This window comes from Thunnus thynnus, chromosome 20 (genome assembly GCF_963924715.1).
Source record: "Thunnus thynnus chromosome 20, fThuThy2.1, whole genome shotgun sequence".
In the NCBI taxonomy this organism is placed as follows: domain Eukaryota; kingdom Metazoa; phylum Chordata; class Actinopteri; order Scombriformes; family Scombridae; genus Thunnus; species Thunnus thynnus.
In genome coordinates this window covers 4,673,189-4,688,349 of record NC_089536.1, presented here as the reverse complement: position 1 = coordinate 4,688,349, position 15,161 = coordinate 4,673,189, and the positions used below count along the sequence as shown (strand labels likewise).

Genomic DNA, 15,161 nt, shown 5'->3' with positions numbered 1-15,161 from the left:
GCTTTTGTCCTGCACCTGTCTGCCTTCTTTGCATGGAAACATGTAACATCATCACAAAGCACAGAGACAGAAATCTCTCATGTCAAATATGCACTTTCAGTCTAACTTTGGCAGAAAATAGTGTGTTCATGTTGGACCCCATCGCTCATAGTAAGATACAGATTTAAGAAAAAAGGTTTTCAGGGCATTTAAATGAAGACATTTTTCAACACTAGGACCACAATCTCTCTTTTTTAAAAATAAAATCACAAACTCTGACTGACCGTGGGAACAAATTTATTTCTATTTTGTCTCATGTACAGAAAGAATCAATTTACAGTTTACAAACAACTGACCAGGTTTAATGAAGCAAATGATTTACCGCACAGGATGAAGGCCTACAGTTCAATCCTCCTGACCCTCATATGGATTGTACTATCAACAACAAAGCATGTTTGATGTGTCTTCTCAGAGCTTCAGTTCCTCCTCACATCACTGAATGCTCTCCGAAACTGTCCAAACACAAGTTCACAAAACCTACCGAGAAAACAGATTTCTCATGTAAAACGAAAACAAGCAAGGAAAGCCACGATTGCACAACTCATAATAATTCTATATCTGGTCCGAAAAGGTACATTTACAGCAGTGGACACGACAGTTCAGTAGGACTCGTTTCATGGCTGTGTTATTCTTCAGACTTTGAATTACATCACATTTTCAGTTTGTACTGTAGGCTACTGACACAGGCTTATGAACAGCAAGCGAATGGCGAAAAGGACCAACAAGTCAGCATGACTTTTATACAGCCTTAAAGATTTCCAAAGGTTTTTACTTTATAATCAACCTATTTTACTCTGCAAAAAACAAAACAAAACAAAAACCCTCTTCAGGTTTTCCAAACTGGTGAGCTTTTACGAATTTTGATGACACAGTTCACAGTTGTCGATGCGTCATAGGCAGCGGTGATGCTAGAAACAGCGGGAGCGTGTTGGTCAGTATGTTATTGTTGTAAACATTTACGACCGGAAGTGAATTTTGTTAGAACTGGATTAAGGGAAAAGTCAGTGTATCTTTATATAACCAAGTCAATCTGGCAACACAATTCAATGCGTCGGCGCATCATCATTTTGTGCCAAACATCCTGGATCATTTCAAAAAAAGGTTTCATTAAAAACACCCTATTCTACAAGTTACATGCACATCGTATACACATAAAATCTCATATAGTTCATCATACCATTTACAAGTTTGGTGAAAAAGAGGATAGATACAAGAAATCAAGATATCCAAGGACGCAACAGCCGCGAGAAAAGTTGTCAGTTTTGGCAGGCATGCTCCCCAGAGTGACGTATGTTGTTGTTACCACAATGCAGTGTGCTTATTAGTGCCTGCCGGTCTTGACAGCATAGTTTAGGTGTCGTCTAACTGCATTTTAAAAAGGGACCTCCATGCCTATCACTCGATCCTATGTGAAAGAAGGCACTTACAGGAGAGAAGTGGTACAGGCCCTGTCTATAAACAACCCCTGTAGATCTCAGTAGAATATTAAATAGGTAAGCCTTCAAGTGATGTTTTTGCTGTGCCGCATCTGTTCTAGACTTACCCAAGTTTCTTGGCGACTAAAGGTTGTCTACGCAGGAGCCTGAAAAACTTTGGGGGGCTTTTGGTGCCTTCTGTTTATTTCATACATTCATATGCATGCAACCTTTCTCTACCAAATGATCTTTCAAATGTCTGGGAATCTATTTACACAACAGAAGTCGCAAAGAAGTCTCAACAACAGGAGAAAGGCAGAAATGCGATATTTTGGCAGAACTGTAGATCACTGCTATAAATCAATGACAGAAACAATGACAAATTACTTGAAGATGATGCTCAACATTTCAAATCATTAATATTTGAGTAAGTAATTACAACACATGAACACAGTACAGGAGGAAAAGGAAATCAAGTACATCCCTGAAGGAGCAAAATGCAAGTTGCACGTTGGACTGTGCATTATCTGTTCACAGGGGCTCAAGAAAAAATTAGTACAATTGATAATTTCCCTACATATTCAGGCTTTGGAAAGCTGTTTCCTTTAAAGAAAACTTAACCCAGTTACAGTTTAGAACGGGAGAGTAGTCAAGAAAACACAGGTGCACATTTTCAAATGTCAATGTGGGCCTTTGTGTCAAATACAAGTCCAGGGAAGCAAATCTAATTCACCTAAATACCCTTCATACCATACAAAATGTCAGTCACTTCCAAATACTTGTATCAATCAATTATCAAATTATTAATAAGTGCTTTAATTCTTATATTTTGCTCTATAAAATGGCTATTTCCACAGTCAATACAGCATATGCAATGGCTCAGACGATGGTTCAGTGGTGTAATAGGTGACAGGATTCACAATAAGCTGGATAGGTTTCAATCTACCACAGATCATCTTAGTGGAAACCAGTGGGATTAACTGACAGTGAGACTACAAGAGCAATCAGAAAGTGCAAAAGCACCTCACCAGAAACACAAAGGTCAAACAACAACCTGAAAATGGACCAGTGAAGCATGGTTGTGCTTATTGTGATCTCTCTCGTTGAATTCACCACTCTTCTTCCATGTTTGACGTGGAAAGATTCCCCCTTTGAAAAGATTGTTAGGTCCAGTGTTCATTAAGTTCACAAAGCTTACTTCCTGGGGTGAAAGACCATGAGAGGCCTGTCTTCAATCTTCTGCCAGGGGCTCTTCTTGTTCTCATCTTTGTCGTCGGGATCATCCTCAGGACTGGTCATGGAGTCACGGCGGTTCTCACTGTTGCTGCTGCGGCTGCTGTTCACACGACTGCGTCCTCTTCTGGGGATGGTGGATCCTCGGGAGGACGGCCCTTCATCCAGAAGAGGGGTGAGGGAATTCTCCTCGGGTGAGACTGGGCGTCCCTCGCTGCTGCTGGGCTCGCTGTGGTCGGGGTAGGCCAGCTTGGAGTAACTCTTCCCACTACCGCTTCCAACACCGTGTCCCTTCCGTCCTCCCGTCCCCCAGCGTTCGTCTTTTCCCTTCCGGTTGACCGCTGACTTGCGTTCTTGAGCTTCCAGAGGTGGCTCAAGGTTGATGTCTCTGGGACCGCTGCTGGGACCACCTCCGAATCCACTGCCGCCACCGCCGCCACTCAGGTCGTTGCCAACATCTATGTAGGAGTGGCGCACATGGGCGTTAGCACGTCCATCCAGGGAGATGAACCATGCCCTGGGGTGCTGTTTCACCCCCAGCTCCAGTAGCTTCTTCTCGGTCAAAGCCTGCAGCTCGCCATTCATCTGGGCCATGGTAGAGTCATTGAAGAGCACCGGGATGGTCACCGGTCCACCAGAGGAGTCAGACGCCCAGCTTGGTTCCTCAGAGTCGTCACCTTGGGATCCACCTTGCTGCTGCTGTTGCTGCTGGCCCTGTTTCTGGGAGTGGTGGTGATGATGCTGCTGGCCTCCCATCGGAGCACCATCTTTGTCTTGGTCCTTCTGGTCCTTGCCATCTTTACCAGAAAACTCAGAGGGCAGGCGCATATAGTGAGCTGGAATGACCAGGGTTGGCACCATGCTATGGTACATGTTCTCCTTCATCTGGTCAATGGAGCTGCAGAAGATGATCTGACCTGGCTGGGTGTTGAGGGAGGTGGGTCTAGCAAGGCTGTCTGCCGCCGCTGCTGAATATTCTGGAGGTTTGTCAGACTGGCTTGGTACGTAGCCTTGGAAGCGAGGTGGGGATGGGGGATCGGAAGAGTATCCGCGATTGTCGTTGGCATTGTGGTGTCGGTGATATTCAGACTCCTTGCCTTCCATTGGGCTGTAGCTCCGATTGTAGTCTTCATGCAGCAAGGGATTGTCCAGGTTGTTGGTCTCTGTGGCACGTGTGACCTTCATGGGGAAGCTTTCACCCCGTTGGGGACCTGAAGTATTTTTTCCCTTTGCGTGTCGAAGCATGTGAGCTGGAACATGCTTGGTTAAGTCCTCCCTTGAACTCTGATAGTCTCGAGATGGGGACATATCAGATTTTTCATTAGAGGGCCCAGACTCAACATGGCCTCCACAGATCAGATTTAGGCGTGAAGTTGATGTGCCTTGGTCTCTCTTGGCGCCATTTAGATTGGAAGTGTGGGGTTTTCCTTGCTGTCGACGAGGTTTTAAACACTTCCGCCTAAAGGGTAAACAGAGACAAAAGGTCAGAAATGAAAGGAGCACCTTTTATTTGCCTGGAGATTACAAGAAACAGGACCATTTTTACAGCCCAAACTAATGAGACCATACAATTCAACCCACATTTACATGAAGTTGTTTGCAATTATTGTATCATCACCAAAATCACAATTCTGTCATTGTTGCTTTTGATAGAAGCCCAAAATTGAGACCTGCGTCTACGCTCCCCACACCTGCAGTAGTAGAGCAGCACACACAGCAGGATGAGCACCAGCAAGGCCAGCGAGCCCAGGATGGAGAGCAGGAACAGGGTGTGGTAAGTGGTGATGTCCCTCAAACCCGGGTGAGCCAGACCCAATCCTGCAAGACAATTCATGCAGAAAGCTGTCTCAGAAACATTCAGAAATGTCTCCTCATCAACATGCTGATTAACACACTTCAGTAGATCTGACAGGACTATTTTGGCAAAAGCCACTGATGATCTGCAAATAAATAAGTATAATTTGGTCTAATTTGCTCTATTAGATCTGTGAAGGTCGGTCAAAGTGGGAAAGGCATTGAGCATTTGGCTGACCATAAAACATCCCATTTTGGATCATTTGTATCGAGGATATGATGTTATACTGACATTGTCCAGTATCACAATAATATTGCTATTGTTCTACAGTCCAAGTAACAAGCAATTTAACATGAAACATAAGTTTATTAGCCATGAACTGCTATGAAATTTCACACAGACAGTCATGGTGCCAGAGGATGAATCCTAATGACTTTGGTGATCAATTGACATTTCATCTAGCGCCACCAGCAGATTAAAATTTTCACTTTCTTCTCTAGTGCCACCATGAGGTTGATATTTTTGTTTTTTAGCAAAATTTTAGTAAAAAATTCACAACTATTGGAAGGATTGCAATGACATTTCATCTAGACGTTCATGCCGCCCTCAGAATGACTTGTAATAACTTTGGTATACATTAACTTTTCATCTAGCGCCATCATAAGGCCAAAGTTTTAATTAGTCCAGTACTCTGGTTTATGACTAAGTATCTATAAAAGTATTGACATTCCCATCAGCCTCAGCTGTACTTTGTCCTTAGTGCTAATCAACAAAAATTAGCATGCAAACACGCTAACACACATTATCTATTGCATGTCTGTCCGTCCCGGAAGAGAAATCCCTCATCTGTTGCTCCTCCTGAGGTTTGTTCCATTTTTTCCTTGTTCAAGGGTTGTTTTTAAGGAGTTTTTCCTTATTCCAATCAAGGGTCCAATGATAGAGGATGTTGTGTGTTGTACAGATTAAAAAGCCCCTTGAGGCAAATTTGTGATTTGTGATATTGGGCTATATAAATAAATAATGACTTTACACACTTTACCTGCTAAACAACAGCATGTTAGCATTTTCATTGTGAGCATGCCATTAGCAGCCATTAGCATGGATGAAGACTCTTTTAGTGATGTGATTATCACTTTGTAAAGTTAAAATATCACTACAGCTTAATAAGAAGAGCAACATATCAAATAATTCCATGGACCAATTTCAATATGATGCTATGGACTTATTTAAATTATGCTACAACAACTGGCCTTCAATACCAAGAGGAACATTACATTCTTTTTGTCTCCTTTTGTCTCCTGAAAGGACATCAAAGGACAGAAAAGAGCACAAACAGCAGAGTGGAGGGTGAGATGAGTTACAGTACCTGAAGATGTGGGGAAGGCAGCTAACCAGTAGCCCATCTGAGGAACCACAACGTTCCAGACAAACTGTGTGCCGTCCTTTTTGATGTAGCCCGTCCCATTCCTAACCCACAGTCCTGGACAAAAGTAAATAATTATCACTCACAATACATACATACAGGTTAAACAGAAGCATACAATACCTACATTATAGAAAATATACATATGAAAATACATTTAGTAAACATGGTCTAACACATACTCTCTTCTCTAGTGCCCAGCTGTTCCATAACATTTATGATGTATGTTTTCCTTACCCGTCTTAGGCTGATACAGCCAAGCAGGAACACTTGTGGCCATCCTGTTGCGGGTGTCAGATGGAAGCGGCACAGAGAGGTGGATTGGATCTGAGACCTGGATTGCACTGCCATCTTTGTCAAAGAGCTGAATGCTGACCACTGCCAGTGCTGTCAAATCTGTCCACCCAATTTCTGCACCTGAACGGAAGAAAAACACACTATCAGCTACACAGTTTTACAAAAGAACTGAAACCTGTTACTAGTTTCATCTCAGTGTTGTACTCTAAGAATCGAATGATACAGGATTTGTACATATTACATGCCATGGACAAATTTTTGAACGCACTGAGAAACTTAGATTAACGACGCACAGATAATTAACAGACAGGCCAATAATATCAGCTAAATATATTGGTTGGGCTCTATTTTCATCCAGTTATGAATGGCAATGAATATCTCCTTTATGATAACATTATTTGACTTCTATCAATCGAAGTCTGGGTACAAAAGAGCATTTTTAAGAGGTAACGTTTGTTTGATTCACCACCAGTACAACGATGCAGATTTAACAACACAAACCAGTGTCCACAGTAAATCTGGCTTTATCTCCTCTGCTGACCAGCTGACACTGGCGGCTCTGAGATAAAGTAATACCATTCCAGGAGGCTTGACTCCCACTGTGTGGGCTATTTGGGAGATTGTGATTAGATTATTGGATGATTATGTGTAACTGTGGAAGACATGAATTAACCTTTCTGCAGGCCAGTCAGGTTCTTCCACACTAAACTGGAAAAACATGTCTTTATGGACCTGGTTTTCTGCACGGGGGGCATTGTGATGTTGAAGCAGGAAAGGGCCAATCACAAACTGTTGCTACTCAAGTATCTATGTAGCTGTAGCATTAAGATTTCCCTTCATTTGAACTAAGGGACCAAGACAAACCATGAACAACAGCCCAGCACGCAGAAGTATGTGTCCACGTCATTATTCTTCCGTTACTTTCATTATTATATCTTAGATTATTCTCCACACTGCTTTTCGATATAGGCACCAACCTGAGCTGTTGGTCTCTTGGCCCAGGAGAAAAGGGAAACCACCGATTTCATACTGACTCCTGGCTGTCGTCAGCGCGGCAGACAGCGCCGTGTAGTTGGAGTTGGATGGCAGCTGAAGGGACTTCCTCTGGAGCTGCACCAGCGGCTGGTTACGAGCTCCTGCGAAGAAACAATCACACTCCAGGTCTGTAAATCCTTCTACAACCTTCAGCTTTTTGTCTTAGTAGAAAAGACAGTTGACATACAAGAATCTGAGTTCATAAAAGATATGAGGAGGTGGCTCTGACTGAGCTGGAGTTGTAATAAGTGTAAAAAAACTGCTACAGTTGTTACCATGGTGATAGCAGCTGCAAATAACAAAGGGTCATCTAAATGTTAAGGAGTGAAAACCATGGATGCCTGAAAGGAGAAGGGTGTGAATCTATCCTCACTCTCTGCTGGAGACAGACTAATTTAAGATGTGATGACAGAATAACTGTTGAAGGGTCAAACTGAATTCCCCAAGTGACCAAAATAGAGCAGAAGTTTGTAAATGCCATGTTGTTATTCGCAGTTTTTCTAAAGTTGTAAAGACAAATTGTGACTCAGTCTTCTGGAAGAAGCTAATAATCCTTCATAAATTCAAGGTTTGACAGGATAAGTGAGCATGCATGATGAAACCTGCAAGTTATTCCACTGAAAAATGGTTATTTTCGTTACCTGGTGACCCAGACAGCACCTGCAGGACGTCATCGTACAGAATGAGTGTTCCTGGCCTCTGCACGAGGAGGTACAAGCTGACAGATGCATACACTATTAAAAAAAAAAAGAAGAAACACTGAGATGAACATAGCAGATTTCCAGATGTAACAACAATGCAGCAGAGCCAGCGAACGAGATGAATGAAGCAATCTTGCTAAGAGGCAGATTTTAGGGTGTGATAGAAAAACAAAGGGACGGTGAAAAAGAAGCTTACAGGGGATGCGACTGGAGTGCCAGGGCACCGAGTTGGTGACGTAGTCTTGTTTGGAGGCTGTTATGATGACCCATGTTCCTGCCCGGTACAGGAAGCTCACCCTCAGGACGCCATCGCTGCCTGCCTTACTAGACGCCAAGACAGTTTGATTGCCGTGGACTTCCACCTGAGCGTCCGCCAGCGGTGAAAGGTCGCTGTTGTCGAACACCTGGACTTTTATTTGCACCTCTGTGAGAGCAAAAAGAGAGAGAGAGTGAATTCGGCTCTTTGTGTCTCAATTTGTGTGTTTTGGAAAATTAGAAAAAAAGGCCAAACATCCTCTAGTTCCAGCTTCTTAAATGTGAAGATTTGTTGCTTTTCTCTGTTTTATATCATTGTAAACTGAATATCTGAACTTGAAAATGTCATTAAAGGTTCCAGGAAATTTGTGACGGGCATTCTCCACTATTTTATGACATTTTACAGACTGTAAACAATATGAATCATCGAAAAATATTCAAAAGATCAATTGATGAAGAAAATATCTGTTAGTTGCAGCCTTTATCATTATTTCTTAAGACTATAAAAGCTTAAGTAAGAGTGCCCATCATAATTTCTGAGAAACCAAGGCGACTTCTTCAAATGACTTGCTTTTAGAGACATATTGATCTGATGTTTTCTCTCCCGATACAAAACCTCCACTCAGGGTATCTGCTGATTCTGAGTATTGATCCGATAGCAGCTCTCATTGGGATCATTTTTATGTAAAGTAACATGAGCCCAGAGATTGTTGTGACACTAAATATTGACTTTGCTGCTTGTTGTGACGGAATAAGTCACTGAACCAGTCACAGATAAGTCCATAACTCTTTTATCTGACCAACAGTCCAAAACCCCAAAGATATTCAATTCACAATTATATAAAATGGTAAAAAAGCAATAAATCATACACAACTCTAAATTCATAGGAAGGTTCCTGAAAAGAACTATAATTTGGTGTTTATTATATGGAAAGTGGAGACTCTTAATTGTACAGCTGCAGCGATTAGTCAAAACAGAAAATTAACCACTAAATATTTTGATAATCGTTTTGAGTAATTTTTCAAGTGAAAATAGTAAAATTCTCTAGTTTCAGCTTCTTAAATGTGAATATTTTCTGTTTTCTTTAGTCTTCTATAATAGTAAACGTAATATCTTTGGGTTGCACTTATGGCTTTGGGAAATAGTGATCAATATTTTTCACCATTTTCCAACATTTTATAGACCAAACTAATCGATTAATCAAGAAAAATACTATCAGATTAATCAATAATGAAAATAATCATGAGTTGCAGCCCTAGTTAATTAATTCAGATTAATTGCATGTGAACTGGAGTCTTTTAGTTGCAGACAATCAGCTGCAAAAATGTAAAATTTTCTACATGCAAATACACAGTTTAACATATATGACAAATAATGTAGCCTATAATAAATTAATATTTAATTGGGTTTAAATGGATAAACAACTGCTTAACTCAACTCAACACAACTAACTAAACCCAAAAACAGTCTCTATTTTCCTTTTAAAAGTACCAAATTACATTTCCAGTAAAACCTCTGAGGAAATTACATTAAAATGCAAATTCTCATATTTGATATGCTGGAACCTGTGAATGTTTTAAGGGGATTTTTGGTTAATAAATTACTGTAACAATTGTATTTTTAATTTCAAAAATGTTCAAACTTTCTGTCCATCGACTAACTGATAGTTGAAGCACTACACGCCACAGAAACAGAATCAATATTTTCCTCAGGGAGATATTTTGCAGTCAGCATAAAGTGTTTTAGAGAGCTTTATGATTGACTAGTCTTCTGTAGTCCGATTATAGTATTAAACCAGTAATTACACTTCAGTATGGCTCAATATATCAAGTCACTCTTGACTGTCTTACAAGGAATACATCATGATGCAACAGACTGATGAGAGAGCACGTTTGCATCGAACAACCAGCAGCTGACATCATCACAAACAGTAGAGACCAAATCATTTCCAGTAGATTATGATGATGGTGATGATGGTGATGATGTTTGCAGCCATCGCAGACACACCCATCACAAATCCATTGCGTGGCTATTTTAGCCCCTTCATCCCTGGCCTTGTGCAGCCCCAGAACATTTTGTTTCTCATCTTGCTTCTTGGACAGCGTGGATGTGGGTCACGCTGAGGATGTTTCCATGGATACACGCTGACTCTCCAAAAGCTGGCTTGTTGTGCTTCCTCGCTCAGCTTAGTCCATGCAGCGCTACGAGCCGTCCTCTAAACCCCCTGCAGGCCTCTAGCGAGAAACTCAAAACCCCCCCACCCCGATGCAGAAGTTTTCAGCCTCACTAATGGCTGCATCCGGATAATACGCGGCGTGTTTTTTTGTGTGCATGTGTGTCTATAGCCATTGTGCTTGTGTAAATGCTGTCATCCATTACCATAACTGGTTCAATAAAGGCTCCCATTGTGTGTGTGAGTGTATAGAGAGAGGATTTCCTCAATCTGGGCTCTACACTTAAATCACTGTCGCTTGAAACGTCTCCATTGACGGAAACACAGAGTCACTGTGTCACATCGAGAGTCTGGGAAATTTTCACACTCAAGAGTCCTTTAATATGAGTTCAGCATAGAGTTCATGGAGTGTAAACCCTCCTAAACTCAGTGTAATTACTATTCTGAGCCGAGATAAATACTTATAACTCAAAATCTGTGGCATCAAACTGATATTTTGTGAGAATTTGGTCATTTAGAAGTTATATTTTGCCATTTTCTCATTTAAAGGGGACATATTATGCTTTTTCTGGTTTTGTTATTTATATACTGTTATGATGTCAGATATCTGTGCTAAACATGGGTAAAGTTCCAAAACATGAGGTTAATGTACGTAGAAAGGCTTCAACCTGCACTGACCACTTTGTTTGCAACAGTTGCCTCCCCTACCTTGTTTCAAACAGAGCCTGAACTGAGGGGCTGCAGAAAGAGCCAGTATAAGATAAATAAGGAAATTTGAACTGTAAATCATGCAAATATATTCCAGTGGAGCCCCACATTAAAAAACCTAGAAATGTGCATAATATGTCCCCTTATAATCAACAAATTTAGCACATTTTCCCGCTACACATCACTGGTGTTCAAGTTTCTAAAAACACAACATACTGAACTCGGCTCCCTGCTGCAAAACTGCAGATTTCTTCAGATGTTAACTGCTGTGAATTATTGCAGGTCAGAACAAGTGCTGAGCTGATCTACTACACTTCTGAGGTATCAAGTAATTGACGATTTAATTAGTAAGTACTTTTAAACACACACTGATTGCGTTGTCCTGCATTAGCACAACGTGTCTTATAATGATTAGTTGTTTGTGCTTCAATATGTTGAGATTACTGGTGGTATCCTCCCTAGCTGGGGATTAGTAATGTTATTCTTAAAAAAAAAAAAGTTTCTTTCCTGATTTTAATACTGTTGTTTGTACTGTGTCTGTTTTCAAAGTGTAATGTTTTATTTCGGTAACTTGCACATCGCTGGTTGCCTCCATGCAGAGAGTAGAGGTGGAAATTAGCTTTTAGCTATGTCTGGTACAATAAATGTGTTGTGCATTTTTCCCTGTTAAATATGCAATAAATAAATAAATAGAGCAACAGCTATGTAATAAAATGATTTTCTATTCAAAATTAATGTAAATTAGGTCACTTAGTCTATTAATTATAATAGACCAAAACGATAATTACAGTTTTTCAAGGTTCAAAAACTGTTCTAAAACCAGTGGTTCTAGTTTCTTACTTTACTTAGGTAAAAGTAGCAAATGAAAACCACAATGTAGACAAACAACACCCAATGAAAGTACAAATATTATCAGCAAAATGTACTTTAACTATTAAATGTAAAAATACATTAAATTATGCAGGAAAATTGCCCTGTCAGTGTTATATTTTGGACATACTGTTTGTAGTTTAATCTATAACAAAGCTGATCATGTGTTTTAAATTTAGAATCTTAACCTGAAAGGTAACTAGTGAATAAAGCTGTCAGATAAATGAAGTGGAGTAAAAACTACAATATATACATTTGAAATATAATGGTGTCTAAGTATAAAGTAACATATAATGAATGATTTAATATGAAGTGCCTCAAAGGATGGGCAAAATGTACTTCAAGTATGAAAAGTGATTATTCATTGTGCAGATAAATGGCTCCCATGAGTATAACTGTATATTATTATATGGTCTATTGTTGGATGTATTAATGTGAAGGAAGTAGGGCTGAGCAATATATTGATATTATATCAATATTTTGATAGAGATAGATATGATCTTAGATTTTGGATATCAAAATATCTTAATATGACATATGTGTTGATTTTTCATGGTATTAAATCTACATTACAGTAAAGTGACAGAATGTTGTAGCTGTTCTATTATTTGCTTTTACCAACTTAGTCATTATATCAACATTACTGATGATTCTTTATCAAAAATCTTATTGTGTCAATATTTTGTGAAAACACCAATATTCATCACTACAATATTGTCGCAGTATCAATATTAAGGTATTGGGTAATATATTATAATATATTTTGTCAACGTCACTCAGCCATAGAAGGAAGCATTTTCCTGTTAAAACTGGTCAAGGTGGAGCTTATGTTGGAAACTTTATATACTTTTTGCAGTTTAATCTACAACAAAGCATCGTATTTTAGAGTCTGGACGTGTGTTTTGTATGTAATCTGCAATGTAACTTGTAAAAATAGCTGTCAGATCAAATATCACAATATTTCTATTTGAAGTGTAACGGCGTATGAGTATAAAATAACACGAAATGAGAATGAAAAACACCTCAAAGGTGTACTTGAGTCCAATACTTGAGTAAATGTACTTGATTACATTCCACAACTGTCTGTAACCATTCATGCAGCTCACACAGCTTCAGGCATGCATAATATAATGTAATTACATAATGCCCTTCAAAATGCAAACACCATAATATGAACACTGCTTGTTTTTAAGGCCACTGCTACATCATTATTCAACGCAAAAATACTGTTTATTATTATTCATGCAAATGCATTTTTTTCCTTTTTAGGCCCACGCATTTTTGGTTTATAGTGACTGACTCATATTGTGGAGTTATGGCCATCCTGGTTTCAGTGTCATTAATGTGCAAAGCAAACAACACATGCAGGCCCGGGTTACAGCAACTCAGGCCCGGGTTACATTACAATATATTGAAGGCCTAGTACAATCTGTACATAGATCAGCCTCTCAGGCAAGACATCTGCACAGTACTGGAGCACAATCACCTCTCCAACACTAGTATGGCCCTCTCTGTGATATCAGCTCATGGATATTAATGTATCTACACCATCAAAACCAGCGTTATCCAACGGATCCGCCTAAAAAACATCCTCTAAAATCTATTTCCTTCAAGCACAACGTGATATTAGAGCGAATCGCTGCAAGGATCGACGATTTGTCGACAAAAAGATCATAAAAATGCAACCACTCCCATCTTCTCATTGTGCTGCATCCCCCCGTATGGCGAGCTTACCAAATGCTCCCTGATCTGGAAGAGATTTGGCCAGCGCCTCCCAAACCGCGCAGATCCAGACGAAGAGGAGCAAACGAGAGATGTAGCTGGCTGGCATCCTTGCAACTACATCTCTAGTCCCACATCGGCGGCCATGTATGCATATTTTCTCCCAGCTGTGTGTGTGTGTATGTGAGCCTTTCACTCTTCAGACATTGCTCGGGTGCCAGTCTTTGAATGGTGCTGAGATGCTGCCGTCTGTGTGGGCTTCGCCTTGTTTTTATTGTCTGAGGCGGAGAGAGAAAAGTGTCCTACGTTTCCCTCTGCTGATCTCCGGTGGAACAGCTACTGAGCTGCTGCTTCTTATTCCACAAGACTGTAGACTGATGAACACAAAGCTGAGAGAGTTCATCTAAAATTAATCCATGATACTTTTACATTTATATTTCATAAGCTGTGTTTCCCTTTTTGAAAAATCTACAGCAGTGATGCAGCGGTGGGTTTCAAAGTGGGGTCCGGGGACCCCTAGGGGTCCCTGAGGGACCCAGCAAAAAGGGGAATAATTTATTTTCAGTATAATTCCATCTATAAGTAACACAATGACAGAATGTTTGACTATGTTGGTCATGGAAAAGTAATAATCTTTGTGTCAGTTTAGGGTCTTTGATGCGAAAGAGTTTGAGAACCACTGAGCTACAGCATGTAATATAACCTATAATGCATATTTCATTTACATATACACCTGTAAGTAATATTCAAAGACTATTAAATGTAATTCAGTGGTTTAATCTAACAATCAACTCATCAACTTGAGACTTTTTCTTGAGTTTTTTTATGTTAATTCTGCTACATTTCATAAGGAAATATTTTACGTTTCACTCCGCTGCTTTTATTTGACACCTGAAGTTATTTTGCAGATTAACATTTTACATAAGAAACATTTTGTCTTTGGTAGAAGTATTGAGACTTTACTTGACATAAACTAGCAGTATTACAGTAAAAAATTACATATAAAAGTTTTACATTACTTCCATTGAGTAAAAGTTCAGAAGTATTATCAGAAAAATGTACTTAAAGTATGTATAAGTATTTCATAATATTAATTAACTTCATATATTGTATTATTATAACTGTTTCATTCACATTTAAGCAGCGATTTAGTGTTGTAGCAGGTTGAGGTGCAGTTATATTATATTATACTGTGGTGTAGTTATGGAAATGTATTGTATTTTATAAACCTATCATACTGTATAAATGTAAAGTAACAGAAATACTCAAGTAGAGTACAAGTACCTACATTTTATATTCTAGTTGTTACACTGCAGCACAGCATCATACATTCAGTTATGATCCACATAAACACTGAACTAGATTTCACAATGATTCAAACTCCATAAAAAGAAAAAAAACAAACATATGACACATTTCTGTTTGTATATTTCACTTACCAGTGGTGGAAAGTAACTCAGTACATTTACTCAAGTACTGTACTTAAGTACTTTA

General features: G+C 39.6%; 1 protein-coding gene and 1 long non-coding RNA gene across 2 annotated transcripts; one reads left to right on the top strand and one right to left on the bottom strand.

Moving 5' to 3' along the window:
- Window positions 1-259: 259 nt before the first annotated feature.
- LOC137171872 (protein FAM171A2) lies at window positions 260-14,091 on the bottom strand. Its single transcript, XM_067576058.1, has 8 exons — window positions 13,680-14,091; window positions 8,135-8,362; window positions 7,879-7,971; window positions 7,180-7,338; window positions 6,143-6,322; window positions 5,849-5,962; window positions 4,379-4,505; window positions 260-4,146 (listed from the first exon to the last, which is right to left on the bottom strand). The coding sequence occupies exons 1-8, from the start codon at window positions 13,774-13,776 to the stop codon at window positions 2,649-2,651; spliced, it is 2,496 nt and encodes an 831-aa protein (XP_067432159.1). The 5' UTR covers window positions 13,777-14,091; the 3' UTR covers window positions 260-2,648.
- Window positions 4,799-6,281, top strand: LOC137171873 (uncharacterized). Its single transcript, XR_010924825.1, has 3 exons — window positions 4,799-5,345; window positions 5,788-5,972; window positions 6,152-6,281. It is a non-coding gene; the product is annotated as an uncharacterized lncRNA (long non-coding RNA).
- Window positions 14,092-15,161: the final 1,070 nt, after the last annotated feature.

Excerpts from the sequence above, each read along its gene's own strand:
- LOC137171872 (XM_067576058.1), bottom strand. The coding sequence starts at position 13,776 with ATGCCAGCCAGCTACATCTCTCGTTTGCTCCTCTTCGTCTGGATCTGC. Across the intron at positions 7,339-7,878 it reads GGTGCTGTCTGGGTCACCAG|GAGCTCGTAACCAGCCGCTG; the intron begins GTAACGAAAATA and ends GTTTCTTCGCAG. Across the intron at positions 5,963-6,142 it reads GCTGTATCAGCCTAAGACGG|GACTGTGGGTTAGGAATGGG; the intron begins GTAAGGAAAACA and ends ACTTTTGTCCAG.